This window comes from Equus caballus, chromosome 22 (assembly GCF_041296265.1).
Source record: "Equus caballus isolate H_3958 breed thoroughbred chromosome 22, TB-T2T, whole genome shotgun sequence".
NCBI lineage: Eukaryota > Metazoa > Chordata > Mammalia > Perissodactyla > Equidae > Equus > Equus caballus.
In genome coordinates, this window is record NC_091705.1 from 19,582,574 (window position 1) to 19,598,553 (window position 15,980).

Consider the following 15,980-nt stretch of genomic DNA (forward strand, 5'->3'; position numbering starts at 1 on the left):
AATCACATCGATGGATCCCCTATTCAAAAAAATTTTAGGACTGGCCACATGGCCTAGTGGTTGAGTTCAGCGCACTCTGCTTCAGTGGCTGGGGTTCATGGGTTCAGATCCCAGGCACAGACCTATGCACTGCTCATCAGCCCTGCTGTGGTGGAGACCCACATATAAAGGAGAGGAAGATTGGCACAGATTAGCTCAGGACTAGTCTTCCTCAAGCCAAAAACGGGGAGGATTGGCAACAGATGTTAACTAAGGGCAAATCTTCCTCAGCAAAAAAAAAAAAAAAGAAAAGAAAAGAAAGAAAAAAAATATATATATATAAATTAACATATAGACATACTTTAAGTTATGCCTCAGGTGACTATGAATCGCTGACATAAACTCCATGAAGATGTCTGGTGTATCAACCCTGGCAAAGCAAGAATCCCTGTTAGATACATGCATGCAGGTGGGTATGCATATGGGGTTGTGTGAGGGTGGGTGCACATAGGCACAAGTATAGGTGTGTCTATGTTGGACATCTCCATCATAACCTGAGGTGAGGGGGGAGAGGATGTGGAGCCATATCAAGGGCAGTGCCCTAAACTTCCGAGAAGAAAACCCAACCTAAGCTCACACAGAGTTAGGCCAGGGGGGCCCACCTGGCTTTTCACTTCCTCTACCACCCAACCCCTCAACTCTATAGAATTCAAACTCTATCACTAGAGATCTGGAGTAAGAAAATGGCTAAATGTTCATTAAGGTTCCATGCGTGTGGGTCAATGTAGTTAAGCGTAGTATAAGGCTGTGGGGTGGTTTATCTGGGTTAGAGTGAGTGTATGTAGGTTTGTGTATGTGTATGCAGGTGACTCCATATGAGAGATATGTATGTGTGTGTGTTTACTCAGCAAAAAGGGCAGAAAAGACTCCCCCGCAATAAGTGGCAGGCCCTTGGAATATAGCAAGTGGGTGACACTTAGAGATATCTCCCTGCCCAAAAAATGGCCAAACTAGCCACCTTCCCAGAAGTCAACAGCAGGCACCCTAATAGCCAGACCCAGGGCTCCATGGCCAGGTGACACTGAGTAATAACACATCAGAGCTTGGCATGGAGCCTGAACAGGTGTCCCCTCCCATGGAACTAACCTTCACTCCACATGGCCATGTCACCCAATCAGGCTCTGAGAAGTCTGGCAAAAGGCCAGCAGGCAGACCCATGCCTGTCCTGAAGGAGCTGGGGTTGGGCAGTAAGGGGCCCTTATCCCCAAGGGGCCTTGCCAGCAGGAAGGCAAACAACCACAAACAGATTAGGGTGAGGGGATCCCCCTTCCAGTAAAGGTAGGCACCTGCTCTTCTGAGGCCACAGCCAGGCTACAGCTCCCCCCACCATCCCCCTACTCAAAGGAGGTATGATTAAAAAAAAACACACACACACAAGAGGCTGAGGAAAATGGAAGAGAGGAGCTGAGGAACTTGGGAAGGGCAAGCCTCTTTTATTATCCCAAAATGCAAAGTATTGAAGGCACTTACAATAACAAGGGGGGAGGGGAGGGACAGGGAGGTCAGAGGTCAGATCACAGAGGTAAATCAACGGGCCCCACCCTGGTCACCACCCGGCATGGAGAAAAGGAAAAGCTACAGGGCCAGGTCCAAAGCCAGTTAGGGTGTCTATCCCTACAAAAGATACAAGTCCACTCTACAGAGGATTAGGAAATTAGGAACACACAGCAGCAAGGGGCAGGGCTGGCAGTCACGAGTTAGTGGTTCTTTAAGGAACACTCTTGGCAGTGAGAAGGCCCTCAGGTCCCCTGCTGGAAGAGGTCTCGGTACATCTCGATGAGACGGGCAGCCTCACGCTGGCCAGAGAGCAGAGCACCATGGGTGGTGGAGTAGTATTTGCGGTGGGTGGCCTCACCTGAGAACAGCACCTGCATGGGCTGGGTAGGGGGACAGGGAAGTGAGGGTGGAGGGGCAAGAAAGACCAAGAAGCTGCCTGTCTTTCCCAGAACCTCCCATCCATACTATAAGAGAGGAATGAGCAGACATCTGAGATGCAGGTATTGCTGCTTCTCCAGAGGATGAGGAGTTGCCCATCCCACCTGACCACTTTCCCCTGCTTCTTCCCCAAACATGTAGGCCTCAGTTCTTTCTGTTGTGAGGTTTTTAGGAGTCCTGGCTATGCAGTCTGAGAGGCTCACTGTGCCTCTTACTAGTGAACTCAGGCTCACTAAAAAGGTTTAACCTCCCTTGGCCTTGATTTTCTTATCTGCAAAATGAGTTTATACCACCTCCTTCTGAGGGTGGTCATAAGGATTAAGTGAAAGAATGTATCTAAAGCACTTAGAACCTGGAAGAACATAAGCACTCAATAACGTTAGGTGGTAATTTAACAAACCTTTATGGAGCCCCTAATAGGGTCCAAGGACTGTTCTGGGCACTTGGAAGATAAAAGGTGACCGGGCTGCTGCTTTGAGGAGATTCCTTGCTGGGTGGGGAAGCCAGACACGAAACCTGATTACTAAACGGTGTCAAACATGATGTAATGGGTGTTTAGGCAAGGCGCTGAGAGCCCAGAAAAGAGGCCCACTGTCAGGGGGTCGCACAAAGCTTCCCAGAGGACAGGACCTTTGGGCAGCTTCTCAAAAGATGCTGGGTAAATAAACCGGCAAAGGACGTTTTGGGAAGAAGGAAAAGTGGGGGTGAAAAACGCTAAAGCAGGCCTTGTCTAGGGGACACTGAGAACTTTGGAACAGCCACAGCTCAACCTCCAGAAAGCAGGCTATCTAGGTGGAGTCCAGGCAAAGTACAAGCGCACACATTCCAAGCTTGAGTCTAGACTTTATCCCAGTGCATCTCAACCTGAATGTGCAAAGGCACCAGCTGAGACCCTGGTAGAAGGCAGTTTTTATTCGGCAGGTCTGGGGTGGGCTGAGTCTACATTTCCAACACACTCGCACATGATGCTGGGTTGTTGGTCCACAGACCACCCACTTTGAGCAGTGAGGCTGTAACCCTCTAACAAGGAGCCTGCAGAGGTGGTTAAGCTGAAAGAGGGGCACGTCCTGTGGCAGAGGGCAAGCTGCCTACTTCCACATCCCTTCTCCTCTTTCTCCTCAGTAACAAAGCCCTGATTTTTAACTGGGTCCACTGCCATCCAGAATAAAGATGACATGTCCCAGCCTCTCCAGCAGCTGGTGTAGTCATGTGACTAAGTTCTGGCCAATCAGCTTCAAGTGCATGGTTGCTTAGAGACACTGATTCAGCCCCAGGGGTTCCCCTCTTTTGCCCGTCCACCTGTCCCCCTCCTTCCAGCCTGAAATGCAGATGTGAGAGAAGCAGGCCTTTCAGCCTTCTTGGACCACAAGGTGGCCTTGAAGGTGGAAGCCAGGTGCTAGCAATACTGGGTCCTGACCCCTACCTCTGATTTCCTTTTATGTGATAGAAGCAGACTTCTGTCTTAAGTCAGTTCTTTTTGTTTTGTTTTGCTTTTTGTTACATGCACTAGTCCTAAGTGATGGAGGTGACATGAGAAAGTTTGCTTTTCGGGGGATGGTTGTGGCAGGAGTGAGGGCCTTTTCCTCTCTCCCCCTGAGTACGGCTGGGGTAGGCACAACCCACGTTAGCCGAAATCTCTTCACCAATTATGCCACAGAATTGCTTTAACTATAATTCTGTTAGGGTTTTAACGTTTACTGTATGTGTACACTTGGTGGGGAAAACTCAAAATCCATTTTATAGGTGTAGAAATATATACAGTCATGTGTCGCTTAATGACGGGAAGACATTCTGAGAAATGTGCCATTGGGCGATTTCATCGTTGTGCGAACATCATAGAGCGTATTTACAGAAACCTGGATGGTATAGACCACTACACACCGAGGCTCTATGGTACTAACCTTGGGACCACCACCATATACATCATTGGCCAAAATGCCATTACGCAGTGCATGACAATATAGTTATTTCTCTCAGATTTATTATTTCCTCTCTGAATGCATAGTTGATACAATTTTGGGGATGGTCATTATTCTTAATTTTATTTTCTAAACCATGTTGGGGAAACTTACTTCCATTGAATTGGTGCTGTCCAATAAAACCTTCTACAATGATAGAAATGTTCTATAGCTACGCAATTTAATAAGGTGCCACTAGTCACATATGGCTACTGAACTTGAAATGTGGCTAGTGCAACTAAGGAACTAAATTTTCAATGTATTCATTTAAATTTAATTAACTAACTTAATTTAATGTGGCTAATAGCTACCTATCGGACAGCATAGCATTAAATAACTCCATTTTTATAACCTCAAGAAAGCAGTTAACATCTCACTTTGATTTCATCTTTTCTTCCAGATGTTAAGTGCACATTTCCTTGTTTCCTCTTTCATTATAGGAGCTACTCCATCCCTGACTCACCTTGGCACCCCTCAGTGAACAAACCCTCCCCCGCCTCCCCCTGGACCAAACACACATCAGGAATAGCCACACACACGCCTCCTCACCCAGCACATGCCTCACGCACCAGCATACCCACACTTACCGCTGTCTTGGAACTCTCCGTGTACGGCAGGGGCTTGGCCAGCTTCTCCACGTCTGCCCCACTCGAGCCCACCTGCGTGTACGAATAGGAGCCACGGAAGTAGGGGTCGCTGCCCCAGGCTGAGCGCAGGATTCGCCGAGGTTTTGGAATGTTGGGGTTCCCTGTAAGAGAGTCAGAAGAGCCAAGAGCAGGGAGGATAAGAAAGGGCCACACACAGCAGACACCCCTGTGTCTCCCACTCCACCTCCGGGGCTGCAAGAGGACCAGGCTGCTACAGGTAGGCATGGAGGGTGGAGGGTGGAGGATGGAGAAGGAGGCTGTGGTTCAAGCTGGGCACCCCTCAACGCCTCCTGGTGACCCCCAGCAAAACAGCTCATGTCTCTGAGCCTTCATTTCCCTATCCAAAAAAACATTCCAGAGCATCATGTTTCCCCTTCCCACGTCAGGATTCTCACGAGGCTCTTCTGGGACAGTGGAGGAAAGATGTTCAACTGAAGAATCAGATGGTAAAACACAAATCCATCTCTTAGCAAGACAGCATGAGTAGGAAAGGGGCAATCTGAGGTTTCCTGGGGATACCCAAGATTTTTACCATTCAGCTCTTAAAGAGAAGAAACACAGCACCTATGGTTTTGAGTGTTTTAAGTTCCAAACGGAGGACAGCTTGCAGTTGAGGTGCCCGAAGCTGGGACATGGTGCCCGGCAGCAGCTCTCCCAGTGGGCGGGCCACCTCGGTTCACAATCTGGGGAGGGGAGAGCTACCATACCGTTCAGGGGGTTCAGAGGGTCTGGCAGAGGATGGCCAACAGAGAGAGGCCAGTGGAAGCAGGCAGTGGCGGCACAGGGACGCACCTGTGAACTGCCGCAGCATCTCCGTGCAGATCTCGGCCACTGCCTCGTCGTCACACTTCTCCATGACGAGGGCCTCCTCCCCACAGATCCAGCCGCTCAGCACGTGGCCATAGCGCTCGGGCGGGTAGAGGACATCGAAGCCACAGATCTTGCGGTACCAGAGCTCAGGCGGGTAGGTGAGGGTGCGGCTCTCCGCCTCGTCCTCCCACACAAACTGTAAGCTGTTGCATTCAGGGCCCCAGAAAGGCTCCTCAAATTCCAGAAAGATCTTGTCGGTGGTGCCAATGCCCAGGCGGTGGATGGCAGCCACCTTCTCCACGGGCAGGCCTGGCCGGAAGAAGCTGGCGTGCTGCCTCTTGAGCACGCCCAGCGACACCGTCACAATCACGTGGTCCGCCGGGATCACCTCGCAGTCCTCACACTCCACCACCACCGGCCACTGCTCATCCTCCTCCCGCCCGCTCCCCCGGGGTTCCTCTCCACCCTGGCTGCCCTCCCCGGTATCGTGATTGTGGTCACCCTCACCCCGGGGCTCAATCTCAGGGCCCCGGGGCCGGGCCGAGGCCTGGTCCCAGTGCACACAACGGACGGGTTTCCCCAGCTGGATGACGTGGGCAGGGATGCCCTCAGCCAGCAGCTCCACAACCCGCATGAAGCCTGAGGGGATGATGTGGTGGGCGCCGGGGATCTCGGTCCATTCCCCAAAGGCACTCAGGGACACCTCGTCTATGCTGTGCGAGCTACTCTCACAGCTCTCCACCTGTAGGAAGAGCCAGAGAGGAGCCAGATGACCACCAGGGCTGAGCTAGAGTTGGGGCAGGACCTCAGAGCAGCACCGCCCTCCTTGGACCCAGATTCCCCAGAATCAGTCTTCCTCACTCTGTCACCTGTACTTAACAAAGCTCCAAGACAGCAAAGATACCTTCAGGTACTGCTGGATCATGGCGAGCTTCAGGCGCTTGGTGGCCTCCGGGTCGTCAGGGTCATCCCTGATGCGGTTGCGCACCTCCTCCCGGGTGAACACCCCCACGCTGTTCTGACTCTCAGCATTCACTGGTTTACCATGCCGGAAGAACTCCTGGGTCAAGTTATAGACCTGCCAGAGAGACCCAGGAGACTGAAAACACAGCCCCTCATCCCACCTCCATCTCAGACCAAAGGGCCCCAACTCAAAAACTGCCACCTCCCAGGTGTTCCCAGATGTGCTGAGCCCACAGCGCCTCTCCCTTGGTGAATCAATGCAATGCTGAGGCTGCACCCACTGAGTCATGGTTCGAGTGTAGCAAGCTGCCCTGGGCAGCCAGCTTCCTTGCCTCCAGACACCACCCTCTGAGTGTGTGAGGGAGGTAGGATGGCCTGGAGGCTCTCGTGCTGGGCCCCTGCTTAGAACAAAGTGAAACCTCTGGTGCCTGTACAGTCTGCGGGAAAGGAACCATCCCCCACCCCTGCCCCCGGAGGCTCTACACAGCTGAGTGCACCACCCGCTGGAGAACCCAGGTCTGTGCATGTTTCCTTTTTCTAAGAACCAAAAACATGAACCCTTTTCCTGCCACCCCTGCCAAAGCATGTCTGCTCCGCCTTCTCCCAGGAGGGCACTCTGGAGCCGGGGCCTAGCCAGTATTTGGGGGGAGAGAGAGCAGAAGGGGCCCTGGAATCTGATCTCCCAGGAGACCCTCCCTAGCCCTGCTCAGGTCCTCACAACGTGCCCTCTTTACTGCAGGACTCAGCTGCATTTAAGGAAGATGGCCCTGTTGGGCAGGGCATGCAGAGGGGAGGGAGGCCCCAGTGTGGAACGGAAATGGAATGAAAATACACTTCACGGGCATATTTTGGCAAGAACTCCAACCCTCACCTCATCAACAGAAAGCGATGAACGGTCCCTTGGAGCAGGGTTCTACCGCCTCCGCTGCCTGCCTGGTACATAGCTCCCAGGTGAGCAGTGCTGGGTCAGGCATGGGGTGCCAAAGGACAAGGCCTGAGCCCCAGCATTCACTCTACAAACATTTACGGGGCTCTGTCCAGACACAGGTTGTAATGGTGAGCAACACAGACACAGCACCGAGCCCCTGCCCTCACTCGAGCTGGGGAGGCTTTCCATCACTCAGCTGTATCTACATGATGTACTGTGACGTGAAAGAACCCAGGGGTTGTAAGATTAACCTGGACAACCTCGAACAGTCAGGAGGTAGTCAGGGGGGCAGTGGGATGGAGAAGAAAAGTATTTCAGGCAGCAAGAACAGCATCTTTAAAGATGAGGGAGAGGATATAAGATGCGTTCAAAGGGCTCAGTCTCGCTGAAGTGGGCAGCGAGGAGAGAAAAAGTTGCAAGAGATGATGGGAAAGGCAGGCAGGGGCTGGGGCATGAACAACTAAGAGTCATGTCAAGGACTCTGGACTTTGTCCAAGGCCCTGGCGTCACTGAAGGGCTGTGAGCGTGATCACCCGCCCACTCTCCTGCCCAAGACACCGGCAAATGTGGGCTCCTAGGACAAACATCTGGGGCTGGTGCTGATTAGTGGTGTGTTTCCCTTCGTAAATTGAGTTTGAATTTGGTCAGCACACATTCACGGGAGTGATATCTGCCCTGTCACTCAGCCCAGGTATAGGCCCTGTAGCTACAGAGTAGCTGGCACCCCAGCTGGGGAGTCCAGGGTGGGTTCCCACCCGCCAACATTCCACTCAAGGGCAAGGCCTCCACATGAGACAGAAACATGAATTAAACATGTCTCTAAAGTAGAAAATATAAAGAAGAGAATGAGTTAAACTGTTCATTTTCCTCCCTACAGTCACAAGATGCTAGGCGTTTGGCCTTAACTGGAGTCCTCAGCAAATTCCTCACGCAGGACCACTGCCAAAGAATCAGCCTTTCAACTCGCCTCCTCCTCCCTGGGTTGTTTCCTTTGGTGATAAGCAGCGTGGTACCCAGTCCTCAGCCCATGTTGACTAAAGGCCAAAATGCCCAGCTGAGGAGTAACAAATTTAGTCCATCTAAGCGATTCTTTGTGTCAACCACCAACTAGGACAGCCTTAACTGAACGTGGGTTTGTCACATGGGTACAGTCTCCTGTCCTGGGTTAAATGACACCTTCCCAGTGTGACCAAGGGAAAAGGGACAGACCTGTAATGTCTAATACTACTCACCTCAATTCTCATTAAGCACTTTTCATCAGGATCTCATTTAATCCTCATGACATTATGAAGTACGTATAACTATGTTCACTTTACAGGTCAGGAAAGTACAGCTCAGAGAGGCTCAATAACTTGCTCAGATTATACAGCTAATAAATGGTAGAACTAGTACTTAAATCAAGGCAGTCTTGCTCCAGAGATTAAGCTCCATATGATACAACTGCACAAACTCATTTATTTGTTAACAAATATAACACATTCAAATGAGTAGCCCTGCAAAATCATCACCTTTGGAGGGAGGCTGCATATTTTTGACGCCACCCCCAGGCAGGGCTTCACATGCTTAGAGCACACCTCTCAGAATGGCCTTCAGTACTGCAAATCTATCTCTTGACCGCATGGTTAACACCTCCTCCTCCTGACCCAAAGTATCACCCAGAGTGATAACCCACCTCTATCCATCCTACTTTCCATGACTCACACTCTTGGCTTTCAAAAATCAAACCCATGAGCACAAGTTGATAACAATCTACTTTTAAGGACATTTAAAAGAACAAGTAAGTCATGGACCCTGAAAGACACTCTCAAGAGGCATCCATGCTTAAAGCACTCACAATAACCTGGGATCAGGGTATGACTGGTTCCCAGTAGACCAGGAAGCTCTACTTTGAAGAATACTAGTCCTTATCTTCTCATTAAAAATTCAGTCTCTTTGCACATGAGTGCGAACACACAATACCATGGGACTGCACACAACATATTTTGTGAGTGTACACACATAAGACACTGAGTGTGACTGCCCTCCATATTGAGCATGGACTACCCCAAAGCAAGGGTCATTTCTCCTTTCCCATGCTCAAGAGACATAGAAAGTGTACAATAGATGCTTTTTTTTTTTTTTTTTTGAGGAAGATTAGCCCTGAGCTAACTACTGCCAGTCCTCCTCCTTTTTGCTGAGGAAGCCTGGCCCTGAGCTAACATCCATGCCCATCTTCCTCTACTTTATATGTGGGATGCCTACCACAGCATGGCTTGCCAAGCAGTGCCATGTCCGCACCCAGGATCCAAACCGATGAACCCCGGGCTGCAAAGAAGCGGAATGTGCGCACTTAACCGCTGCACCACCAGACCGGCCCCACAATAGATGCTTGTTGACCAATTTACTGACCTGGAGTGCAAGATCCTTATACTATAAAGGATGAGCTGTCAGAAGGCAGGACCTACATATTACCTTGCTTGTTCAGTGCAGGTCACAGAACCAATGAAAGATACCAAAAATATTAACATTTTTAAAAAATCCGAATAAGACAAGGAAGGATGTGTCCCATTGCCACTTCTATCCAACACTGTACTGGAGCTATTAGCCAGTGCAACAAGGCAAGAAAAATAAATAAACAGTCTTAGGCTGTGCTGTCCAATACAGTAGCCACTAGACACCTGTAGCAATTTAAAATTAAATTAAATATTTAGTTCCTCAGTTTTATGAGCTACATTTCAAGAGGTCAAGAGCCACATGTGGCTAGTGACTACCATACTGGACAGTGCAGGGCTGAAAACAGCTCTATCATTGTGAAAAGTTCCGTTGGACACTGCTGGTCTAAAGATTAGAAAGGAAAAAATAAAATTCTAATTTTTTATAGGATTACAAACATAAAATTCCAAAATATTATTAGAATATAAATTAATATATTAATAGATATAGTATTAGAATTAAAATAATTTAGCAAGGCGGCTAAAATCAATATATAAAAATTAGTTATAGTTCTATATACTGGGGAAAATTAGAAAATAAAGTTTTTTTAAATTACCATTTACAAAAGTATTCAAAAGCAATAACAACAACAATCACCAAATAAGTAATAAATAGTACTAAATAAATAAATAGTACTAATAGCCTAGTAATAAATCTAATAAAAGATGTTCAAGGCCTTTCTGGAGAAAGATGTAATCATGTGTATCAATAATCTCTTACCTAGTACTTCTCACTCATCATCTTCATTCTATCCCCAAATTGCCCTGATTTTCCAAATGTAGGCCCAGAGAGTGTGCAAAGACATGACCGAGATCGTAGACATCCCCAGCAGGTCGCCCAACTCCCCCCACACTGCCAGGGCACTCCCTGCCCCCACACCGTTGTGCCCAGCTGCCCTGCTAACGCCTCACCTCGTTGTATAAATCGCTGAATTCCTCAACCACGTCCTTGGGGATCCTGCGGCCACGGTTGGTAAGGTAGCAGGCCACGCCATTCTTGGAGTAGCGGCTGATGCGGCCCACGCTGCGCTCCCCATCAGTTGTCTCTTCCAAGAGGCCGTTGGCTTCTGCTAGATGATAGATGGGATTCCCATGGGAGCCATGGATCCAGGTGGCTCCCAGTTCAAAAGTGGAGTGTCCTGATGGTGACAATAAGAGGCCCTTAGAGGGGCAGGGACTTCTTCAAAGGGGGCCAGAACACTGCCTCACTCTCCTTCCTCCAAGAGGATCCTTCCACCTCCCACAACAGAGCAGAAAAGGGATTAGATCCCCCTCTGGCAACCAACCAAAGTCTTCAGTGAAAAGTTCCCCATGGAAACACATGTGGCACAAAATGGGTTCCACTTTATGGCTGAGATAACTGCCCCCCTGAACGACTCTGTGATTTGCCACAGCATCACCGCACTGGATTAGTCAGAAGGTTCTCTTTTTCCACCCCACCTTTTTCTAAGCTAACACCAGACACCAGACCCTCCCACCTCATGGGCGCCTCCCCCTCAGAAGAAATTCTGTGGCGCCTGAGGGTACAGTGGTCCCAGCAAGGGGAGGGAGGTCACCTGTGAGGAGACCCAGGAAGTGACCCTGCCCTCCAGACCCAAGGTCCCCCTCTGACCTTATTCTAACACCTCAACATCCCGGTGGCCCAGAGTCTAAGCCCTTCTCCCAGACAGAAAGTGGCCACCTCCCAACTCAGTCTGGGGCAGAGGAAAGAGGGCCAACATCCCAGTCTGGAAGACTCTTCCCCAAGGCAGTCTAAAACAGACTTCCAGAGAAAACTAAGCTCTCTCATCCCACAGCACAGGTGGCAGAATCCTGAGAGGCCGACAGGGGCAGGGGGCAACTCCGGGGCAGGGCTGGGGGCTGCTTCTACCACCTTGTCCACAGCCGAGATGCTCTGCGGCAAGTTGCCTCTCGCCTGGGCCTCAGTTTCCTCTTCTGATGCTGCAGGGACTCTGATGCATTTGTCTCCTTCCCTGCCTAGCTCCCAGGGAAGTTGAAATAATGAAAGGAGAATAGAGAGGAACGTTTTTTGGTGTTTTGTTTTGTTTTGGGTGGCCTGATTCAAGATATCACGTGTAGTCAGTTTTTTGCCAAGATGGTCACAATAATTTCTACTATCCTTACACGCGGCCCTTTGCAACGTGACTTTGCCACTCCCATCAAGAGGTGGAATCTATCTCCCCACCCTTTGAATCTGGGCTGGGCATGTGACTTGCTTAGATTAAAAGAACGCATTGAAAGTGACATTTGTGGCTTCAGACATTCAGACCTAGGCCTCAAGAGACCTCGTGGCTTCCACTCTCACCCTCTTAGAATGTGACCACCACGGAGAGAAACCTAGGCTTATCCTGCTGGAGACACAGGGCCCAGCCAAAAAGCCAGTTCCAACCACAGACACAGGGGTGAGGCTATCTTAGACAAACCAGCCCCAGTCAAGCCGCCAGATGACTGTAGCTATGTGGGGGATCCTAGGCAAGACTAGCGAAAGAACCGCCTAGCTGAGGCTTGCCCAAATTTCTGACCCACAGAATATAAGCAAATAAAATGGTGTTGTTTCAAGCCATGACTTTTTGGGGCGGTTCGTTAGGCAGCAATAGCTATCTGATACACCACAAGATGTATACACTGCAACAATCCCCCTAACCCCAGGAACTGAGTATTTCTCTTTTTTGTGCCTTCTTTTTCCTGGGCTGCTTCTAATTAAACCACCAGTTACTAAAAATAGCCCTGTATGCATGTATGTGCCAAACACAGAGCAAGAGCAAACACAATCAACCTCACGCCACAGCCAGTGAGACAGAATTTCCTGGTGTCTCTGGAAAAAGAGGCAGGAATGTGTAGCGCTCTTTGTTCAGGAAAAGTTGGCAGCCTGGAGGGCACGAAAAGCTGAAAATCCAGTGCCCTGCCTCCAGTGGGTTCCTGGGGGCATTTATTCCTAATCCTCCTTTAGAGCCTCAGGCTTGGGGCTCCCCAAAGTGCCTGACCTGAGTTCCCAATAGGAGAAGGGGGCCAGCACCCGGGGGAGGGTCCTAGACCTTCCCAGGGCACACTGGGCAGCTCTACGTCATAATCACTGAGCAGTGACGTCCAGGCATGAGGCACCCTTCCTGGCTCCAGACAGTCAGCAAAAGCAGGAACGAGGTGAGCAGCTTGAGGTCAGCAGGAAGGTCAGTGCCCCAACCCCATCCCCCAGGCTCTGCAAGGAGGTAGGGCGGACCAGAGCAGGCCCCAGTCTGAGGATGTTTCCCACCGTCTTCCACATGCACCTCACCTCTGTCATTCTTGCTACACCCCTGCATCCAAAGGGCATCAGACACCATCTCCATGTCTACTCCACAGTGTCCTTGGAGCCTCTGGTCCTCAATCCCTGCTCTCACCACCATGAGTCACAGCTACCGTCTCACACTGCACATACAACACAGGTACATACACCCTTGTCCAGACATGCTCTCCCCTCTCCTGGCAGGGTCGGCCTGGTCTTCCTCACATAGATCATTCCACACGTATTGCCCCCTCTTTCTTCTATCTACCCAACTCCCACCTTCACCTGAAGCCCTGCCCTGGCTCCCTCCTCCCAGGAAGGCTTCCTGCCTGATGCGTACCCCCTCAGCCTCCCGCAGCCCCATTTCTCCCACCTCGTTGTCCTGTGCCATCATTTCACTGCATGGCAGGTCTCAGCTGTCAGCTACCACTGAGACCGGGCCATTTGTCCCCAAGTCTTCTGCTTCTGTGTCAGACCCTGAATGTTTTAACAAGACTCAAGAACCAGGAATGGAGCCACCCCTTCCCTAAGGCTCCCAGCCACCCCATCAGGTGTAGAGCAAAGAGTCCTAAGACTTCCCTGCTGACTGTCCCCAGGTTTATGAGTGTCTTGGATGGCGCCTTCATCCTCACTGCCAACACAACTCCTGTGTGTGCCAGGAGAAGACAGACACAACCTCACGTACGCCTTCCAGGAAATGTTCTCGGGGAAGACTCCTAATGTGATCAAAGTCTCTGAAAGAAGAGAGAAAGTCCCCATGTCTCCCCAACCTCTGCTTGGTCTAAACCAGACCACCTACTTCTCTGAGCCAGTTGCCACATCCAGCAAAAGCGGGCATACATAGACGCTGCTTGGCCTTGCTGCCCCGTGTGGGAATAGACAGACACAAAATCCTCCGGAGGTTCAATGCAGCCCACAGACTCAGGCCACCGTGCACGGTCCCCCTGGTCCCTACCTGCTCAACCTCTCATTGGTCAGACCCCCTAGCTGGGAAGCCCTGACCTCCAGCTGCATTTCTGGCAATTCCCCACTGGCTAAGACCCCTGGCAAAATCTGCCCACCCCTGGGGTAACAGTCTTACCTGGTTGCTTTCTCTAGAGTCCTCATTACTCTGCAACCTAGACAGACTCACTTCCCAGACAATCCTAAGACCTGCCCACCACCCACAAGAAGGCCCAGAATCCCCTTCCACCTCTGCAGCCCTGAGCTCCTGCTGTGCCAGGCTAGCTCTCAGTCATGATTTACTAATTCACACTCAAAAGTTAATGACCAATAAAAGCTTACAGGATTCCCCTTCTTGTGAAATAGAAACTGGTCCACTCACTGCCAAGAGAGTTTGGTTCTCGGTGTCCCCTCCCTCTTAAACACTGTGAACCTTAGGTCACGTCCCAAAAATGGAGGCCAGAGGCCCACACTGCCACCTCAGACGGCTGCTGAGAGGGCAAATAAAGCTTCTGGAAAATGCCTAGGCAGCATGCATGATGGATCACTTACCCCAGGGAAGAAGCTAAAATACTGAGATTTCAGGTAGGCCCAGGGCACTGGGGGACAAGAGGTGACCTTGGGAGGTGGCTGCACCAAGGTGGCACTCACCGAGTTTCACGCTCTGCACGCGGCCTCCGATGCGGCTGGAAGCCTCAAGCACAGTGACATCCGTGAAGCCCTGCTCCAGAAGCGCTTTGGCTGCAGCCAGGCCAGCCAAGCCGGCGCCGATCACCACCACGCGAGGCTGTCCCCTTCTCCGTAGGCCACGACTGAGAGGGTCATCCGCACTGTCGCCACTGGATTCACAACTTTGCATACCGTCCGCACTCGCCTCCTAGGAACCTGCGGGGGGTGGGGGTGTCACAGCTCACCTGCCCTGCCTTCCCTTTCCACCTGCCCCAAGGGACACTCAAGGGCTCTGCCCTCGAGGGGAAGCCTCAAGCCCTCCCCCTCCTCCCTGAGGACCTGGACAAGCGCCAAATCCAAAAGATGTGGGGAGGGAGGGAGGAAGAGACACAGGGAAGGAGAGAGAAAGGGAGGGCTGCAAGCTGGGCAGCCCCCACCAGCAAGCAGGAAAGCTGGGAGCCCACCCTGAGCCCCTTAAATCCATCAATCTCATCCCAAACCTGCTAGGCACGGCCTCTTCCCCAAGGTCGAGACAAGAGCCGGCCAGAAATATGATGACCGAGAAGGCCAAAGTCAGGAGAAGTTGCCCCTGGCACTGCTCACCCTGGACCAAATCAGCCCAGCATGGCTGCTATGGTTCAGCTCACACCAACCTGGGGATGCTCACACTGACCCCAGGATGCTTGCACAGACCTCAGGATGCTCGCACAACCAGGATACTTGCACACACAGCACTGGACCCTCTGTTTTCCCTCCCTTGCCTGGCTCTCCCTTGCCCCTTCTCTTCTCTGGCTTTCTGTTAGTCTTTCACAGCCTCAATGAGGTGGCAATTTGGTGGGCAGGACACAGTCCTGCCCTCCACCCGCCCCCCCCCCCCCCTCAGAAAGTGCCACGAGGCCTATATTGGATGAGCCTCTGCTATTCCGGGTAGGTCTCTGGTTGTTTTCCCCAGTCCACCCAGCCCCTTAGTCACCGCAAAGCAGCAAGGAGCCCAGGAAACAGTGGGCCATGAGGACCCGTGGCACCAGAGGCCAGACATCAAATTGACAGTTACGCTAAGCCAGCTTGCTCAGAGACGCCAGGCTAGGGAGCCGATGGCTGTGAGGCCTAGAGGGTCCCTGAATCCAGCCCCAGAAGGCTACCCTTCTATTCCCAGAGTGACCACGAGGGTTTGAAGGTGTTTGTGGGCCATCCCGGAGAGTCACTCAGCTCTGATCCTGTCCCTGTTCCTCCCCTGACCCAAACAACTTAGATCCCAGATGCCCTTGCTGAGGTTTCAGTGGCAGAGGTTGCAGACTCTAATAGTATCCAGGATCTAACAACAGGGGAGCAAACGTGGGTGGAAGGTGGCTGCTG

General features: G+C 51.3%; 1 protein-coding gene across 7 annotated transcripts in view; it reads right to left on the bottom strand.

Moving 5' to 3' along the window:
• Positions 1-1,421: 1,421 nt before the first annotated feature.
• SMOX (spermine oxidase) overlaps positions 1,422-15,980 on the bottom strand; it is a 36,786-nt gene continuing 22,227 nt past the window's right edge. For 2 of the 7 annotated variants that reach the window (XM_023626164.2, XM_070247767.1), the window contains exons 2-7: positions 14,607-14,840; positions 10,664-10,890; positions 6,294-6,467; positions 5,372-5,726; positions 4,520-4,680; positions 1,422-1,916 (exon numbers count right to left, since the gene is read on the bottom strand). In XM_023626164.2, the coding sequence (XP_023481932.1) occupies positions 1,779-1,916; positions 4,520-4,680; positions 5,372-5,726; positions 6,294-6,467; positions 10,664-10,890; positions 14,607-14,814 (1,263 nt within the window). In that variant the 5' untranslated portion in view covers positions 14,815-14,840 and the 3' untranslated portion in view covers positions 1,422-1,778. Of the gene's footprint in view, positions 1,917-2,374; positions 2,465-4,519; positions 4,681-5,371; positions 6,132-6,293; positions 6,468-10,663; positions 10,891-13,022; positions 13,748-14,606; positions 14,841-15,980 lie in introns of all 7 variants that reach the window. The other 5 variants (XM_023626163.2, XM_070247764.1, XM_070247766.1 and 2 more) reach the window with 4 other exon arrangements.